Below are 18002 nucleotides of genomic sequence, written 5' to 3' on the forward strand. Positions count from 1 at the left end.
GAATGATTCCTGTTTTGAGACCCATTAGTGTGAGGACTGTAAGAAACTGTCTAATTAAATTAATATTGGTCCCGTTCATAAGCACACTTTTGCATACGTGTGCAAAAATACTCCTGGTGTAAATTTACACGCGTGTGCAAATAGCATATTTGCAATGCGTTCATATGCTCTGATGTTTATGAGTATTTTGTGTGGTAAAGTCTTTCATTTCTCAACTGACAAGCAAGATGGAAGCACCATTAGTTCAACGTCGAAGATCTTACAGATATCCTCCATACGTTTTGTCTACAGCATTGACCATTGGACTCAATCGTGAAAGAGAAATTTACAGAAAAGAAAGGATCCAGGCTTGGTGGAATGATACTGTTTTGAATTTGTTTGATGAGGTACAATGGATTGAGAACTTCAGGATGAAAAAAGAACATTTTATTTCATCTGTGATAAGTTGGCGCCACATCTTGAGAAACAGCACACTGTATGCAAACCAGTTGACACTAAACATCAGGTTGCAGCAGCCATATATTGGCTGGCTTCCTTTTATTTGAGCATAGAACAGTTTCTAACGTATTTGGTCTTGGAAAGTCAACAGTGTTAGGCTGTGTCCATAATGTTTGCAGTGCCACTGTGGAAGCTTTGGCTCCTAGATACATCAAGTTTCGTGATGGTGATGATCTGAAGGATGTGATCCATGGATACGAAGAACGATTGGGATTTCCCTTTGCTATTGACGGTTCACACATACAAAATCGCCCTCAACATGACCATGGTGACTATCTAAATCGTAAGGGCTGGTACTCACTCATTCTCCAGGTTGTGTGTGATTATCACTACAGCTTCACAGAGATCTGTGATGGCTGGCCGGGGCGTGTGTATGATGCTCGAGTCTTTGCCAACTCAGATTTGTACCATCGAGGGATATCAAGAACATTGTTTCCCAAATGGAAGAAAATGCTAAGCATAGACGGCGGACAGGTAGAAATACCTATTGTGCTAATCGGAGATCCAGCTTATCCATTGAAATCTTGGCTGATGAAGGCGTATACTGACAGAAGAAATTTATCGAACTCCCAACGAAACTTCAATTTTCGTTTAAGCAGGGCTAGAATGACCACTGAATGTGCATTTGGTTGGTTGAAGGGCAGGTGGCGATGTCTTCAGAAACGACTTGATGTCGATGTTGAATTTGCCCCTACAGTAATCCCTACTACAACTATCTTACAGCCAACTGACTGTTAACACCCAAGTATGTACCTGTACGGACATCAATATCTCTCTAAATATTAGATCTGTTTAGAAGAAAATAAAAAGAATGATCTCAGAATCCAGTCTACTTTGTTTTTCAGTGCATGAACCTATTAACATTTCAACATTCTTCCTGAATTCATAATGCTTCTTCTTTGCGCGCTTCCAACACCTTTCAAAGGCGATGTAATTGGTCTGGATCCCAAGATTCTGTCCAGTTCTTCATAATAACGGCACAAGTTTCTTCCTCTGCCACTTGTTTTCATTGCTGTTTTACAAAGCCTGTATGATCTCTATAGAATATGGATCTTCAGTTTGCACTCGTCAACAGATCTTTTCAAAACCAAGATCACTCAGTGCTGCACAAAGTTCCTCATAAATGGCATGTTTGTTGATTTTAGGATTATTCAGTTGCTCTTCGATGTTTCACTCGGCCCATAAATTATGTAAAGCTTTTGTTTGGTCATCAGTCCAGCCCGATCCACGGCCTCGCCGATGCTTGTTGCTTTTTGGTCGCATCTCTGCATGTACAGATCAGTCCACTTCAGTGCAAACTGGTACAAACAATTAAACCCAGACAGCACGTCCAGACATAAGCCTTTAAGTAGAGATGATACAACTCTCTAAAGCTAAACATAACAACACTAGAAACAGTCTGCAATTGCTCACGCATGCAATTTTACTGAGCGTTCATATGACAAAAATACTCCAGCAGTAAAAATACAAAAGTGCAGAAATACTTTTGCACTACCTATTCACTAGGTGTAAATTTACACGCCGTGCAAATTTACTCACGTGTGCATTTGCGTTCATATGCACCATTTGCTCACGTGTGTATTTTTGCACACCTGAGCAAATTTGCACACGTGAGTAAAAGTAGGCATATGAACGGGGCCCAATTGAGAGCACAAGATTCGACCGTGACGACCTGCGATACGTCTCGTTTTGCTTCCACGTCTAACATGGTGCAGACAACATCTAAGGTTCATAAAACGAGACTGTTTACAGATGTCTCGATTTCAAATGTTAACTGAGTTCAGATACATCTCTACAGACGTGTGCCACGTCCTTGCGGTGATTAATGAAATTAACGTTGGCTAAACGTATGTAAGGCCGAAACACTGCAGACCTAAAACATAACAATGATACAACATCAGTCTTGCTTGTTTTGGTTTCAACACGTATAGTTTCCATCGGCGGATCCAGATTGGGGTGGAGTGGGGAGGTGCATGGGTGTCCCATTTGTCCGGGAATTTACGCACGAAAGCACGCATGCACGCACACAAACACACTGCAGGTATAAAAAATTGGTATCCGACCCTGCCTTCTTCCACACGGCAGTTAAGCGTATAAGTATATTTCTTGTTTTCCTATAGTTTACGTTTACATACATATCGATGTTGCTTGACCAAACAGGCACATATTTGACGCCTGTTGTATACTTTATTTCTTCAAGTGCGGCATCACGTAAAAAAAACGTGTCGTATATACATAAAGCGCTCTTGAATAACACCAACCAGCATTTGAGTCACAAAATCGATTGGCGAATGAGGCTTCCACTGCTTCTTCTGCTTGTCATTTGGAGAGTGACCTCCCTTTAACACTCTTCCGTGAAGACGCAAAGGTACCACTACTCGTAATACGGCTCATTGTATTAGCAAGAAATAAATACATGTATTCGGGTAAATTGCTCAGATATGTTGAATTTGAAATAGCGACCATATACAAATAATATAAACGTAATTTGGTTTAAAATCCTGTAGCACACATATTACTAAGATAGGAATGAGAGTGTTAAGGTCCGTTAACATTGTGAAATAGTTGTCAACCAAATGCTTTATCAGCCAAATCTGCTATTCACGCTTCAAGTTGATCAACATGCCTAGGGACGTCGGAGCATTCTTAGCCGAACAACAGCGTAAAAGCAGCGGCGATGTTGCCACAGAATGGGGAGAGCTTGAAGAACTGTATAATAAAAAGTAAGACCAAGTGACTGGTGGGTCAGATCTCTTATCGTGCCCTGAATGTTTTCTTTGTTCCGTCATTAATTTCGAAGCATCGGCTTCTTCGCACACATTTATCACATCGTGGGAAGTTCGGAATTCTAAACTTCATTCCATCTCGATGTTACATATTTAATGCCCTGAGTTGTGAGTGTGACTCTGTACCAAAGACACTCATCAGCTCTCCGTGTATTGATACTGTTCTGATTGTGACGACTTTGGAAGGGTCACTTTGGTGGATGGGCGAAAAACATGATGAGAAATTTAATGACAAATTACGCCTATGGTTCTGCAGTCGACTGGGAGCACCTTTAGAACAAAGCACCACAACTTCACGTGAGGACGTTAGGGTTAGGTTAACCCTAACCTAAAACTAATCCCCCACAGTTACTTAAACAGTGTATTATGACGTGTTTTTAATGTTTGTGGTCCTGTATTCTAAAGGCAGGTCATCTTGTCAGTGCATTCCCAAGATTTGTGTTTGAAGTTTCCATAATCTGTTGTGGAAATGTAAATTCTAAGTGTACCTTTCATGATATATTTATCACAGCCATTACCTCAGACAAATCACCTGGGAAATGTTGTTATGTTACATATGTTTTCACTATTCCCAAAATAAAGCTTGGATTTCCATGCATGAAAAACCCATCTTACCCAGCCCTATCAGCTGATTGTAGCCATGTGTAATGAAGTTCACATTACATGTAAGATGTACACACATGTCCCAGTGGATGCAAGATGATCTGCAACCACAGAGATTCATACCCAACATCAACGGTTTAGTCAGTGACTTCTCAACAGAATTGTTCTCATTTTGGACAACTGGTACCTTTTTTGGTCAACCTGTACCCAAATTTGGGGGATGCTTGTCCAAGTTAGCATCACTTATACACAGATTCAGACAGATTCAGATCCAGATGGCCGGTGCTCATGTATGTCATGGCCTAAATCAGATGGGATTAACAGGTAAAGACTGTATCAAATGACAAGATTTATTGTTAATATAATTTGTTCAGATCTGTGGTACTGGTAACAATTTAAGCACTACTCTTTCACAAACAAAGACATTTCTGCAATAAAGCTTCTTATTCAAACATGCTGGTGTTGAACAGATACTTTTCATAAATTACTGAAATTATAAAACAGCTTTTCTGACTTTTAATCCGTTGATACGTAAATGGCTATTGTGTACATCTCAAACATCAATAAGTGAGACTAAGAATAACAATTGAGTCAACTTTATTCAACTATAATTTCATTACAGTCATTGATACAGTTTAATACATAAACAGTCACTTGTCAAATATATTTTCACCGTGTTTGAATTCAATATATTGGGTACGAATCATCCACTTGTTGAACGAGCTGGTGCAGGTTGTGTAACATTATGGTTAGAGTGTGCCCAAAAGGTTTGGGTATAATTCTGAGGTATGAATTGTCCTGTTATTGTCCCAGCTGTGAACCATCAGTATTGTCATTATCAATGTGTTCCTTTCACTTCTCTCCTACAGACTGTGGCATCAGCTGACCCTGAAACTCCAGGAGTTTGTAAAGAATCCCATCTTCACCAAAGGAGATGGGCTGTTGCGGGTATGCAGGTTTAACTGAATATGAAAACTCCAAGGTTCTATTTGATTTCTATTTGAGACTTTCCTGTAATGAATGTACTGTAGTACAATAGTAGACAAGTGAAATGTCTTCAGCCACATCAAACCATAATCTCACAAGGTAGTTTTATAATATTTGTTTTAAAAAATACACTTAGAAGTTGCATGCCGTGTACCCCCCCCCCCCCCCCCTTCCTTGTGACTCACCTCACCGTGACCCCATGGACTGGTGTTAGTAACAGTAGTTCAGATCCCACATATAACGTCGTAACTTGATCAATGACCTAGATGACCTTTCCATTCTGTGTGAGTTATCCAATCGCTATGTTGTATGGTGCGTAATAACTGTCACTTGTGTTTATTTCCAGTTGTATGAAAACTTCCTCGCTGATTTTGAACACAGGTGAGAAGATTATGTTTAAGTTCTTTTTCTGCATTGTTCATTTGTATTCCTACAATAAACTGTGCTATACTTGGACTTTGGGGGATTTCAGAGAAATAAGAATATATACAGTTACTGAAAATTCCCTGCTGTGCTTTATGTACGTATTGTTGAGTGTTAGCATAGTAAGGAGTACATTTGATAGTCTTAAAGGGGCAATGTTGCTCGCCAACGGTCTAATTACGAAATCAAACCGCAAATTGGTCAGCGCCCTCTCCTTCGACCGTGACGGACAAAGGAACTGGGCTCCTGTCCATATTAGCAGAATTTCTTCACCTAAACAGTCGGGAGGCCGGATGCCCATCATATGCCATTTGTTTAAAAATATCCATGGTATTCCTTGTCTGATCGTAACCAAATATCCCAGCAGTGTAGTTCTTTTCGGATGCTTGGATGGTATAGTTACTGATCCAGTTTGATCCAATTTCAGTGTTTTTAACCTGATATTTAATCATGTTACATGAAAATATGATGTCTACAGGCACGTAGCCATTTGTTTCAGTACGGAAGATTGCAAAGCTTTATATTTAGGTAATTCTGAGTGTTGGTTCAGCTGTGATAGCAAATATCTTACGCAAAATTTTGCTAGTTATGGTAGCTACAATGGTTTATTATTTATGATAATAAAAACACACAGTTGATTTATTTGAATTCGTAAACAAAAAACGATGACTTTGCCTTTGGTAGAGAAATCTGAAAATTATTTTACGTAAAAAACCCTTATTTCACCTATTTACCCAAGTACACAGCAAATGCCCGTGTGTATTCCTTATGTAACGAAATTCCGTTGGTATCCTCAAAACAGTTTCGGCCCAATAGTGTTTTCAGGCTGCATGCGACACAGAGATTACATCTTCCTTGCTGTAACTCCCGTTTGATGGTGTAAACCTACACATGTTATTTGTCATCATTCTCTGGATGGTCAATTAATGATTCTTTTTCATTGAGATCCTCCTTGGGGTACTTATAAGCATTTAAATGTTCTTTAAATTCTCGCGACAGTTGTAACTATATTTTTTCAATAAAATATATACAAAACAAAAAACATTGTTTTTGTCTTGTGAGAGCACCCCTACAGGGCCCCTGGCCCCGTGACAGCCAAGAGCAGGTAACTCTTCAGACTATAGCCTCCAGCAAAACACTTCTTTTTCTGTCGCCCGCCTATGCAGACATGCTTCAGCGTTCACAGAGATTCTTGCTTACCAAAGACAAAGACAAGTACTAAAGATGAGTACCACAGAGGTTCAAGCTGTATGTATGGTTTCTTTATTAGACGCATGGGCGCATTAGGAATCATTTTTCACAGTTTACTTGTCAAAATGTTGTAACTTTTCCCTGTTGGTAGCCAGGTGGTTAGCATAATGGTGGAAGGCAACCCTTTTTTCCCGCCAAAACTTTTCAGTTTTATAAAAGTAAGCTTGTGTTAGCTATACTTTTATGTACTTTATTCATATTATCTCCATATTTACTACTATTTTTTATAAAAAATATGTCGTAAACTATGGTGTAGTTGCACTTAGCTTTTACCTTAACTACGTAGGTAGTTTTAGTTTTAGCTTTGCGCCCATGCGTGTCTTGTTTTATTTGTTGTTTATTACGCAACACTAGGAGGCTATTTGTTGCCTTGCAGTTTAAATCCTGCTCAACATGCAAATCCTCCATTCCGGCTAAAGACCTGCATGATGTATGTCTAAGGTGCCTAGTGGAATGTCATCACGACGATCAGTCTTGTGATGTGTGCGCGGGTTTTACCCCTCAGACCAGAAAGTCTAGACACGCGGACTTCTTGTTCTGTTCCAACCTACTTAAGGCGAGGGGGGATATCTGGGCTCAGGACCCTCCATCTAAGCACTCCTAAGCCCTTGTTAGAGCAACCCTCCTCGTCTCTCCAACGGCCTCCCACTCTTGCTTCAGCTTACCCTTCGGCGCCGGCAAAGGAAGGTGCTAAGTGGACTGCTCCGCTGCAGCACAAACGAAGCAAGAGGGCGAAAGGCAAAGGCAAGGGGCCTGCGTTGCAGCAGTCGCAGCAACAGCAGCCTTTTCAGGGCAAAGGGAAGCCTGCCGATTGAGCTACCCTTGCATTTGTCGAACGATCATTTGACGAATGATCATTTGACATTGTAGCTGCTGGTGGTGGTGTCTTACTGTATACTTTCCATCTTTTATCCCGGTGGTGGGCTCTATTATGGTGGTGGTATTTTTGGCTTTACCGGTCTAGACTGTTTCAGTCCTTCCCTAGCACCTTGGCCAGTGCACGAGAATGGACCCTGATATATCGGTCGCCTGTCTCGACTCCCGTTTTTTGAGACAAAAAATGGGTGGGGGGGCATTTTTTACAAGCACCCTACGACTTTCTCATTGAAATGTAGGGTTAGAACGTGTAAGGCACAGAAGGTCACGTGACCAGGTAAGTTTGATTCCTTGTTACTTTCAGTTAAACGTAATAAAGGTTATCATCTTATGTCAGGTTTATGAGCAGACAGAATGCCTCTCCCTAAGATCAGTCTTTTGGAGTCTGTCTTATACTTATAAGTACCCCAAGGAGGATCTCTATGAAAAAGAATCGAACAAACCTGTAGAGGTTGCAGATTCTTTAAATAGAGTCCTCCTTGGGGTAAGGCCACCCACCTCCCCACATTCTGTCTGTATTGCTTACAGAACGGAAGTGTTTTGCTGGAGGCTATAGTCTGAAGAGTTACCTGCTCTTGGCTGTCACGGGGCCAGGGGCCCTGTAGGGGTGGTCTCACAAGACAAAAACGATGTTTTTTGTTTTGTATATATTTTATTGAAAAAATATAGTTACAACTGTCGCGAGAATTTAAAGAACATTTAAATGCTTATAAGTACCCCAAGGAGGACTCTATTCAAAGAATCTGCAACCTCTACAGGTTTGTTCGAATTTATAACAGGTATAATTAGTAGTAACACAACTTCGGTTACTCAACAAAGGTTCCCATTTGGCATTTCTCCTGTTTGGAGTAAATACTCAACATAATAAATTAAGGTCTGCAATGGCAAATGTATTGTATGTTATGTAATATGTGCATGTAAGTGATGCAAGAGGGTTTATCAACTAAGTTACAAAAACAAACATCGATCAAAGGATTAACCGATAACTCACTGATTGATTAATTACTTTTATCTTCTAGCGGATTTGTCAAAAGGCAGTGTGTGTAGATGACTACACTCTGTCGTAAAGTGTAAGTGCAAAAACAACATCCTCCCTTCAAAGAATTAACCACCCTTGCGTTGATTGATTGCTCATTATTGGTTAACTAAATTACTTACAATAGTGGCCATCATACAATTAGTTGCCAGGTGTGCTATCTTGGGAGACCAATCAGAGGTTTATCTGGTTTTCACCAACGAAAGACGTGAAACGATGTGTTACTTTTTCGCAAATGAGACAGTTGTAAGACACACGACACAGAGCAGATTACTTACCAGCTGCAGATGAATGGAATACGATTTCTTTTACGTGGATATTGATGGATACATTTCTGAACAAGTTAGTAGCCTGACATTGTTGCTATAAAATTAGTCTGTTTTACATTCATTTTTTGCATTTTGTTTTAATTTATTTGTTGTAGCATTCAGCAGAATCTGTATGACAGAAAAAACACACTAGATCGCGTATGTGTGTGAAATAAGATCCACATTGGCATTCTATACAATGTATAAATGTTGCTGTTATGTTAGAAATTTACTATGAGTATAAGCAGATTGTGTGTTCTTTTATTAATTTTCAGAATCATACAAGTATGACAATAAACTAACTAGGGTTATGAGACAAAATATAGGGACGTTTTCCCTCCTAATAGTTTTTTACCATTTCTGCCACGGGCAGATGATTAACGTTCAAAGTGTTTCATTTGTTTTCATAATACATTTGGAATGAAGTAAGAATGACTTCACCTCAGTTGATCTGTCTATGATTAAACTATTAATTGCGCTTACGGACTGCGCAGCAGAGGTCACGAACCAGTCACGAATTCTGGGATATCATCCGGGTACTCACGGGAGAAAAACAATAACAAAAGTTTACACCAGTCCACGGAAATTGCTCCGCATCAGTGCCCCTTTAAGACTTCTGCTTATGGCCAGGAGGTAAAAGTAGTGACGTGCATTACCAATGACTACGTTGAAATATGGATAGGATCCATACACCCTGTCAGAGAACAGAACACTTGGAAACTCTGTACCAAGTACAGCTGTGTTGATTCACTGTTCTCTTTGTTTCAGGATCAACCCCCTAGCCCTCATGGAGATCTCTATCTACGTTGTCCGCCAGATAACAGGTATAAAGCTGTTGTCAGCTTTTAGTACTGGCTGTCTCCTTTTGATGTCAGCATTACAGTAATGGGCTTTATTAAGTACCCCAACACATTTTTGTATGCATGTATAATCAGACCTCGTATATCCGGACTTCAGATATCCGAATATTCCAAACATTCTTTACAGAAAACGAAATTTTCAAGTTCCAATTTATGTCGTATGTCCGAGTGTTCAGTTTCCGTATCCGAACGGTCAATTTTGATAATGAAACAGCCAGATATGTACAAATTTGCATTCTATGTCCGAACACCAAAGATAGAAAGATGTCTGGTGTTTACCGCGACTCGACAGTGCTGACTATATTGACCAATGTTGTCGGCAAGGTATCAAAACACGAAGTCTGTCAAGTCTACCGCTTGTCAAAAAATTGTGCTGGCTGCTAGTTAATTCATTGTTTATTGAATACATGTATTTATCACAGGGCGTGTAGGTTAATTTCAGAAGAAGCACTTCAAGTTTGACATTGAGTTGAAACTGATTTGAGTAGTTGATTAGATAAGCATAGATAAAACCGATAGGAGGAGTCAGTCTTCGTGCATTTGAGCAAGATGGCCAGTACACCTGCTAAACGTAAACATTCTGCCATTACAGTCAGGGAAAAGAAAGAAATTTGCATGTTTATAGCGGCTAGTCCAAAAGCTAGTTTAGACACCATAAAAGACTATTTTACCAGGACTTTTGGCTATAGCATTGGGAAGACAACTATTTCTAACATCTTAAAAGACAAAATAAAATGGCTTGGCACTCTATCTGATGCAAGTGATTTGACTCATTCAAGAAATGCTAAACATGCAAAACTCTAGGAAGCGCTTTATCTTTGCCTGACTGATGTTAATAGTAGAAATATGCCAGTAAACGATGAAATGTTAACTGAAAAAGCAAAACAAACAAACAAATTGGTGCCAAAATGCAAATTTCTGAGTTTGCCTATTCAGCCTATTAGGCTGGCTTGGGCATTTTAAAGATTGTCATAGTATCAAACAGAAGAATTTCCAAGGTGCAGCAGCTAGTGCCGACAAAGAATCTGTTGTAAAAGGCCAAGAGGAATTGAAAAGTGTGCTCCACGAGTATGACCCAGAAGACATATTCAACATTGGCGAAACTGGACTGTTCTATGAACTGGTACCTAATCAGACACTGGCGTCACAACCTGTAAGTGGAACTAAGTGATCAAAGGAAAGATTGCCGTTGCTAATTCAACTGGAACTGGAAAAATCAAACATTTTGTTATTATCAAATCCCATCGGCCTAGATGTTTTGATAACAATTTCAATTCTGAGATATATACCAGACATAAAAACAACACAAAGGCATGGATGATAGCTGAGCTGTTTCGTGAGTGGCTGCCATTTTTTTATCGAAAGATGAGATATTTGGTAGACAGGTCATTTTGCTTGTTGACAATGCAGCTAGTCACAACTGTAAATATCTGAAACTGATGAATGTGACTGTCCATTTCCTGCCACCCAATACAACTGCACACATCCAACCAATGGATACAGGGATCATACAGAATTTTAAAGCACATTACAGAAAACATATGGGTAAACACACTTGGATTGCATAGAATATGGTCACACCCCTGCTCTGAATATGAGACAAGCATTGCGCATGGTCAAGTTGGCCAGGGAAGCGGTCACTTCAAAGGCAACTGCAAATTGCTACAGACACGTGAACATCATTCCAGATGTAAACGACAAGGATCATCCAAGAGATGATATGGTTCGGTCAGAATCAGCGGAAACCCTTCATGCATATGCTGACAAGCTTGAGACCACACCCATCACTGTGCATGAATTTGTTGATGTCAATTGCCATGAGGAAGCCGGTCAGACCCTCTTAGATAAGGATATTATCAGCATTGTGTCTCAAGAAAATCGAAGTGATTGTAAACAAGAAGATTGTGATGAGAAAACGTCAGACAGACAGACATTGACATCAAATCAGGTGACATCTCACATTGAAGATCTCATTTATCACTTTGAAAATGTCGGCAACCTCACAAACCTGGAGCTTTTGTTAAAAATCCAAGCAGCGAATAACAACTCACTCTGTCAACAATCAAAGACTTTTTCAAGCCGATGTAATTATGTCATGTTATGTTATGCAAGATGTTATGTTGAATAAAGAGTGTACATGTAGTTACATTTCAGTGTTATTTCTAGTTGTTTTGTTTTCACGTGTAGCCAACCGCCATGGTCCAGATTCAGGTATCCAATTGATTTGTTTGTCAGAACAAGTCTATAAAAAACGAAAGTGAGCGGATAAGCAAGATCTGACTGTAATACCTATGTCCATGGTTTTTTTTATGTGACAAGCAAGTGAATCGCGTAGTCAGGCTCCCTGACTTGGTTTCCACATACCCTTATATCCTGTTTTGTATAATAATGCCCATGCAGTGATCACTGGATTGTCTGGTCCAGATTTGATTATTTACAGTGTGTCGCCATATAGCTGGAATATTTGCTTAGTGTAGTGTTAAACAAACAAACCTATGCTCTTGTGATTGAGAATGCGTATGAGTTTGCCAGGTCAGTACCTAGTTGTTAACCGTAACATTTCTGGCGTTGTTAACAATTACATTGCTGAGTTTTTAAACAACACTCACACATGTCCATCGCTATGTATATACACTCAACTGTCATATAAATATGTTGCTGGACTGGGTACTGACCATGCTCCTCAAGAGTCCTCGATGCCAGATCTGTTCTCAGTTCAGAACTTCTCCATTCAACAAGATTTAAACCAACGTATGGACAAACATCCTGTTAAACCTCTACACACATTGTTGTGTTTTCATTTTACTCTTTCATTCATGTCATTCAATAACTTGTTCAACCATCAGTGTCTAGTTAATTCTGTTTAAGTATTTTCATGAAAAACACTTGTAGACACATTTTTGTCTGATATGCAGAATTTTGTTGTCCAAGGTCAGGTAGTCATGCGTGAGATGGAACCTATCTCTCAGATACATGAGGCTGTCTACATTGCTCGTTATCCAACATTGCTCTCCAGATATCTTGGAATAGATACTTGTTTAGCCTCTAACCCGTGAAGGTCCCGGGGTAGAATAGGCCTTCAGCAACCCATGCTTGCCATAAAAGGTGACTATGCTTGTCGTAAGAGGCGACTAACGGAATCGGGTGGTCAGACTAGCTGACTTGGTTGACACATGTCATCGGTTCCCAATTGCGCAGATCGATGCTCATGTTGTTGATCACTGGATTGTCTGGTCCAGACTCGATTATTTACAGACCGTCGCCATATAGCTGGAATATTGCTAAGTGCGACATAAAACTAAACTTGCTCGCTCGTTGTTTAGCCTCTAACATTGTCACATACTGAGATTACAGAGAGTTTTGTATTGTTGCAGATGCAAAAGCAGCCATAGAATTTCTGGAGAAAATCAAAGACAAGGTAGCTATACAACATTATTGTGTTTGTAGATAAGCCAGTCTGTGTTGTTGATGTTTGCAGTTTACAAAATATCAACCGAAATGAACATGGTTAAATTCTTTGGGTGTATTCACAATGTTCTAGTGGAGACGGGTAAGATCTCACAAAATACCAAGACATTTAGGCCATTGTGTATTATTCCCCAAGTTGAGGATGAATTCCATTTTTGTTCAGTGTCCTCATTCAGATTTGTTCTCAAGTCTTATTCCACAATATTATCACATGTTCCTGATTCTTGGTAGAATGTTTTCATTTATTAAATATTGTTTTATGTTGTTTTCACTGAAAAACTAGTTGTTTAACAACATCATGTATTGATCGTATAATCTTGTCCACACCAAATATTGTCAATGAATAATTGGTCTTGTTTGTATTCAGTGCTTCTGTCAAACAGTTATTATCTTGCTGTACCTGTAGAATGGGCTGTCGGACCCTGTGCATAAATAGAACATCAAAATCACATTTTATCAACAAACTGTGTTCCTAGGTTTAATCAGGTTCTCGACACTTACACGCAAATTGCATGCAGTGTGAACAAGTGATGACACAGTGTGATGATGACCTGTGATGATTTGTGTATTCCAGGTGAAGAGCAGTGAGGAGGCCAGGGTTCTCTGTATCACAACCATGGGCATGGTCAAACTGAGGAACAAAGACTTTGAGGGCACCAAGGTCAGATCACACAAAATGTTCTTGACTAACACTAATAGTATACTTAACAGTCCTCCTGTAATTACTAAATGCTTGTAAGGAGCAAAAGGAGTTTGTTACAAGATGTGAACCCATGTAGATCCGGATGAGAATTAATCTTCAGCAACCCATGCTTGTCATAAGAGGCAGCTTACGGGATTGGGTGGTCAGCCTCGCTGACTTGATTGACTCGTGTCATCATATCCCAGTTTTGCATGTCAATGTTCATGCTGTTGATCCGCTGACCGCTATAGCTATACAGCCCCAACCAACTTTCTAGATGTGGATGTAGTGGAGAGAAATGGCTGTGTACACAGCTTGTGCCCAGTACATTTACTCCAGTAAATATTGTAAATGGTTAATACTAGACATGGTGCATGGTTTCAAAAACATTTTCTCAGTGAACTCTCATATTTCAAAACACTTTGATTCATTGTTTTGTAAGCACTTCCAAAACATCAGTCTTAAATAGACGGCCTGATTCTATTATGAGATATCCATTATACAGGTGTTAGTGGAGGAATGCAAGGCTATCTTGGATGCTTTGCACGGTGTGACATCGGTCCACAGTCGCTTCTATGAACTCTCCAGTAACTACCACAAACTGATGGGGAACCATGCTGACTACTACAAGGAGGCACTACGCTACCTCGGCTGCACTGACCTGGCAGATATAGCAGGTAAGTTTATCACGTAATCACCATTTCTAACAAACTGATTTGTGATACTGAGTATTGAAACCTGTTTGCATGAGCTGTAACTGCACAGTGGGCATTTCGTGTTGATGGCAGGGTGTAATTACACAGATATGCTTGTAACTTTGACTTCTCTCTAATTGATGACAGGCCTATGTGTACAAGTAGCTATGGTTGTTAGCATGGATAGACATGTTGTTGTTGTTGTTATTGCTGTCAGATTGTTGTTTGCTTATTACAGCAGGGGAACAGGTAGAGAGAGCTTTCAATCTGGGACTAGCGGCCATTTTGGGGGATGGAGTTTACAACTTCGGAGAACTGGTGAGTTCCACTACTCTCATGTCTGTCATGGCCTCAGACAAGATTTGTGAGATGCTTAGCAGGGACTTTATCTCACATGAATTATATGTAAGTCAGTAAGTATGTCCACTGATCTGTCTGTTGAACCGCTCAGAAGGTATTCAGTGTGAGGTGTGTTCTCCATTATGAGTTTGAGATGTGATCTGTTTCAGCTAGCTCACCCCATCCTGGAGACACTGAAAGGTACAGAGCGTGGCTGGCTGGTAGATCTTCTATTTGCCTTCAACAGTGGAAACATTGCCAAATTTGATGACCTCAAGAAACAGTGGCAGACACAGGTATGTGTGTTTCATATTCTCCAAGGGACTAGACAACAGTTCAACTTCGATAAAAATCTTGACGAACAGAGTCAATATTGGTTAAGTAATCCAACTTCAAAAGGTCCTCATAAAAAATCATCCTAGCAGACAGAAAAAGCACCTAAATGTTGTCAGATTCTGATGTAAAATGATTTTGTTTTATCTAGATTCTGAGGCTCATTTATTGTATGTATATTTGTGTGTGAGATGTGATGTCAAGTTCTTGTGTGTTGTCTAAGAGATGGAAAGGCGTGGTTTTATGTGTTGTGTGAGACAGAGCTCCAGATAAGATTTATCACTCATTTCCTTACTGACAATATAACTTGATAGCAATTAAAGTCTCTTTTAATAGGCAAACAATTTTTATTAATATATTTCATACGCATATGTTTTACAAATTTTGTGTATTTAACACTTTAGATATGTAATAGTATGCAACAATTTCTTTCAATGCTTAAATGGCAATTCTTATGCATATTTTACCCTAACACACAGCTTCTCTGAACCTCTGGTGAGAGGTGTAACATCAAGTTGTGTGTGTTAAGTGAGGTGTAGCATCAACATGTGTGTTGTGTGAGAGATGAAACGTCAACTTGTGTGTTGTGTGAGAGATGAAACGTCAACTTGTGTGTTGTGTGAGAGATGAAACATCAACTTGTGTGTTGTGTGAGAGATGAAACGTCAACTTGTGTGTTGTGTGAGAGATGAAACGTCAACTTGTGTGTTGTGTGAGAGATGAAACGTCAACTTGTGTGTTGTGTGAGAGATGAAACGTCAACTTGTGTGTTGTGTGAGAGATGAAACGTCAACTTGTGTGTTGTGTGAGAGATGAAACGTCAACTTGTGTGAGAAGTTTATCATACAGTTGTGTGAGAGGTGTAACATCAAGTTCTTGTGTTTCAGGCTGACCTGGCAGCTCATGAAGTCAGCATGAGACAGAAAATATCCCTTCTTTGTCTGATGGAGGTATGTCACTCCAAGTCTTGTGGGAATTAACCATTTAACTCACGTAGTGGCTCTGACAATACTTTCAAGGTTTTGACAGAGCTATTATTAAGATTGAAGGCTGTAAGTAATCCTATAGTGATTAATATCACTGGATATCCTTCAAACAGGATAAAGGCCACAAACACAATTCAACATATCATTAGGTTTGTAACTTCATGGAAGAGTGGAAAGGGTGTTTTTACTCTCTATGGTATTTTGTGGATTGAGAAAGGTCATGTGATGGTTAGGCTATTTTGAGGTCTTGATTGAAAATGTACAACCTCAAGCTCTTGAAAAAGTGCTTGTGGGTTTTACACTTTTATCTAAAACATTGGACTTGTGTTTTATCTGTAATGTATCTATTTCATTTCACCTTATGTCCTACAGTCTCTACATAAGGAAAGTTTCCCTGTGGCCCTGATGGTTTTGACTTGAGTGGCATGTTTCAGATTACATTCAGGCGGCCAGCCACAAACAGACAGATGACATTCACTGAGATTGCACAAGAGGCCAAGGTTCCACTCAATGAGGTCAGTCTTGACACTTCACCCATGCTCCAGTCTGTAATAACTATTCACATAATAGTCAGTGAGGTAACTAGACAACATGTAGACACATGTAAGTAAAGTTAGACCTTCATATAGGAAGCACATGTAGTGAGACAAACACATGAAAATATTGTTTTCTGTAACCATGGTAACATGCCCTTTTCCGCCAGGTTGAGATGCTGGTAATGAAGGCACTGAGTCTAGGACTTGTGAAAGGATCAATAGATGAAGTCGACAGCAAAGTTCATATGACCTGGGTGCAACCTCGTGTTCTAGACATATCACAGGTGAGATATGTATTGTCTTTTCTGATATCACAATGAACAAGAAAACAGAGAGGTAAATGTCCCATTGACAACTAAAACACCACCCTGCACTGATGTGTCCCCCTGTTTCAGATCTGTGGTATGAAGACCCGTCTGGACCAGTGGTGTGAGGATGTCAAGCAGATGGAGAGACTGGTGGAGGTGCGAGCCCATGACATCCTCACATAGCAACACATCCTCGTCACTCCAACATCATGTGTAGCGTGGCTTCTGAAGACGGCCATCTCTGACTGCTTGTAGCAGGACTGCATTGTGACACTTATCTGGCAGTAATTCCATGCTTCCTCGTGCAGACAAGTTTGGGCTGTCTTTTATTGAGAATGTCAAGATAGATATACTGACTGAAACATGACGAAAGCATATCAGAGAATTACATACAGCATTTCACGGGACACTTAATCTCCATTTCATCTTTCAGAACGTTAGTTAGAGATTTTAATCTGTGAAAATACGTTATATGACTTTGTCATTATCCAGTTGCTAAGTTGTTAATAGACTAAATGTGGTTATGAAAGTTGGCTTCTTAAATATTCTTGAGGTGTAATCATATTGATTCTATGAGTATGGTTGATACCAACAAAATATTACTGGGTATTTCTGCATCAACACATATTTTCCGAAATGAGACATAATACTTCTATAAATTACCTTCATCAGGCAGTCTATTGTTTTTGGTGATATGAATACACTCAGCTTGACATGGGATGAAGAAGAACACAGACCGGTAAAGAGCGAGGACGGTCCAGGATGTAGGACAGCCCCAGACTGCTACACATGTTGTTGTCATTCCAGTTATTTTGTGTTGATATCAAGTTCATGTATTTGTCTGCATCGCCATCTTGAAATGAAAGGTCATTAAACCTTATGTATTTATGCTCTTGTCTTGTTCGTCTGCTACCCAGTTCTGTATCCACACTGGATGTTACCAGAGTGGCCTCTGGTCGTGTCATTTGGAGTCGTTTCATGTGCAAGGTGAAGCGTATGGCCAACGTCAGGTCATTGCCATGCTGTT

General features: G+C 39.8%; 1 protein-coding gene across 1 annotated transcript; it reads left to right on the plus strand.

The window, feature by feature from the left end:
• Window positions 1-3056: 3056 nt before the first annotated feature.
• Window positions 3057-17863, plus strand: LOC137286193 (26S proteasome non-ATPase regulatory subunit 13-like). Its single transcript, XM_067817903.1, has 13 exons — window positions 3057-3221; window positions 4757-4835; window positions 5221-5255; window positions 9537-9592; window positions 13003-13046; window positions 13671-13757; window positions 14284-14455; window positions 14712-14791; window positions 14983-15108; window positions 16033-16095; window positions 16566-16646; window positions 16835-16951; window positions 17063-17863. Exons 1-13 carry the CDS (start codon window positions 3121-3123, stop codon window positions 17156-17158), a joined length of 1137 nt encoding a protein of 378 aa, XP_067674004.1. The 5' UTR covers window positions 3057-3120; the 3' UTR covers window positions 17159-17863.
• Window positions 17864-18002: the final 139 nt, after the last annotated feature.

This window comes from Haliotis asinina, chromosome 6, assembly GCF_037392515.1.
Source record: "Haliotis asinina isolate JCU_RB_2024 chromosome 6, JCU_Hal_asi_v2, whole genome shotgun sequence".
Classification (NCBI taxonomy): Eukaryota; Metazoa; Mollusca; class Gastropoda; order Lepetellida; family Haliotidae; genus Haliotis; species Haliotis asinina.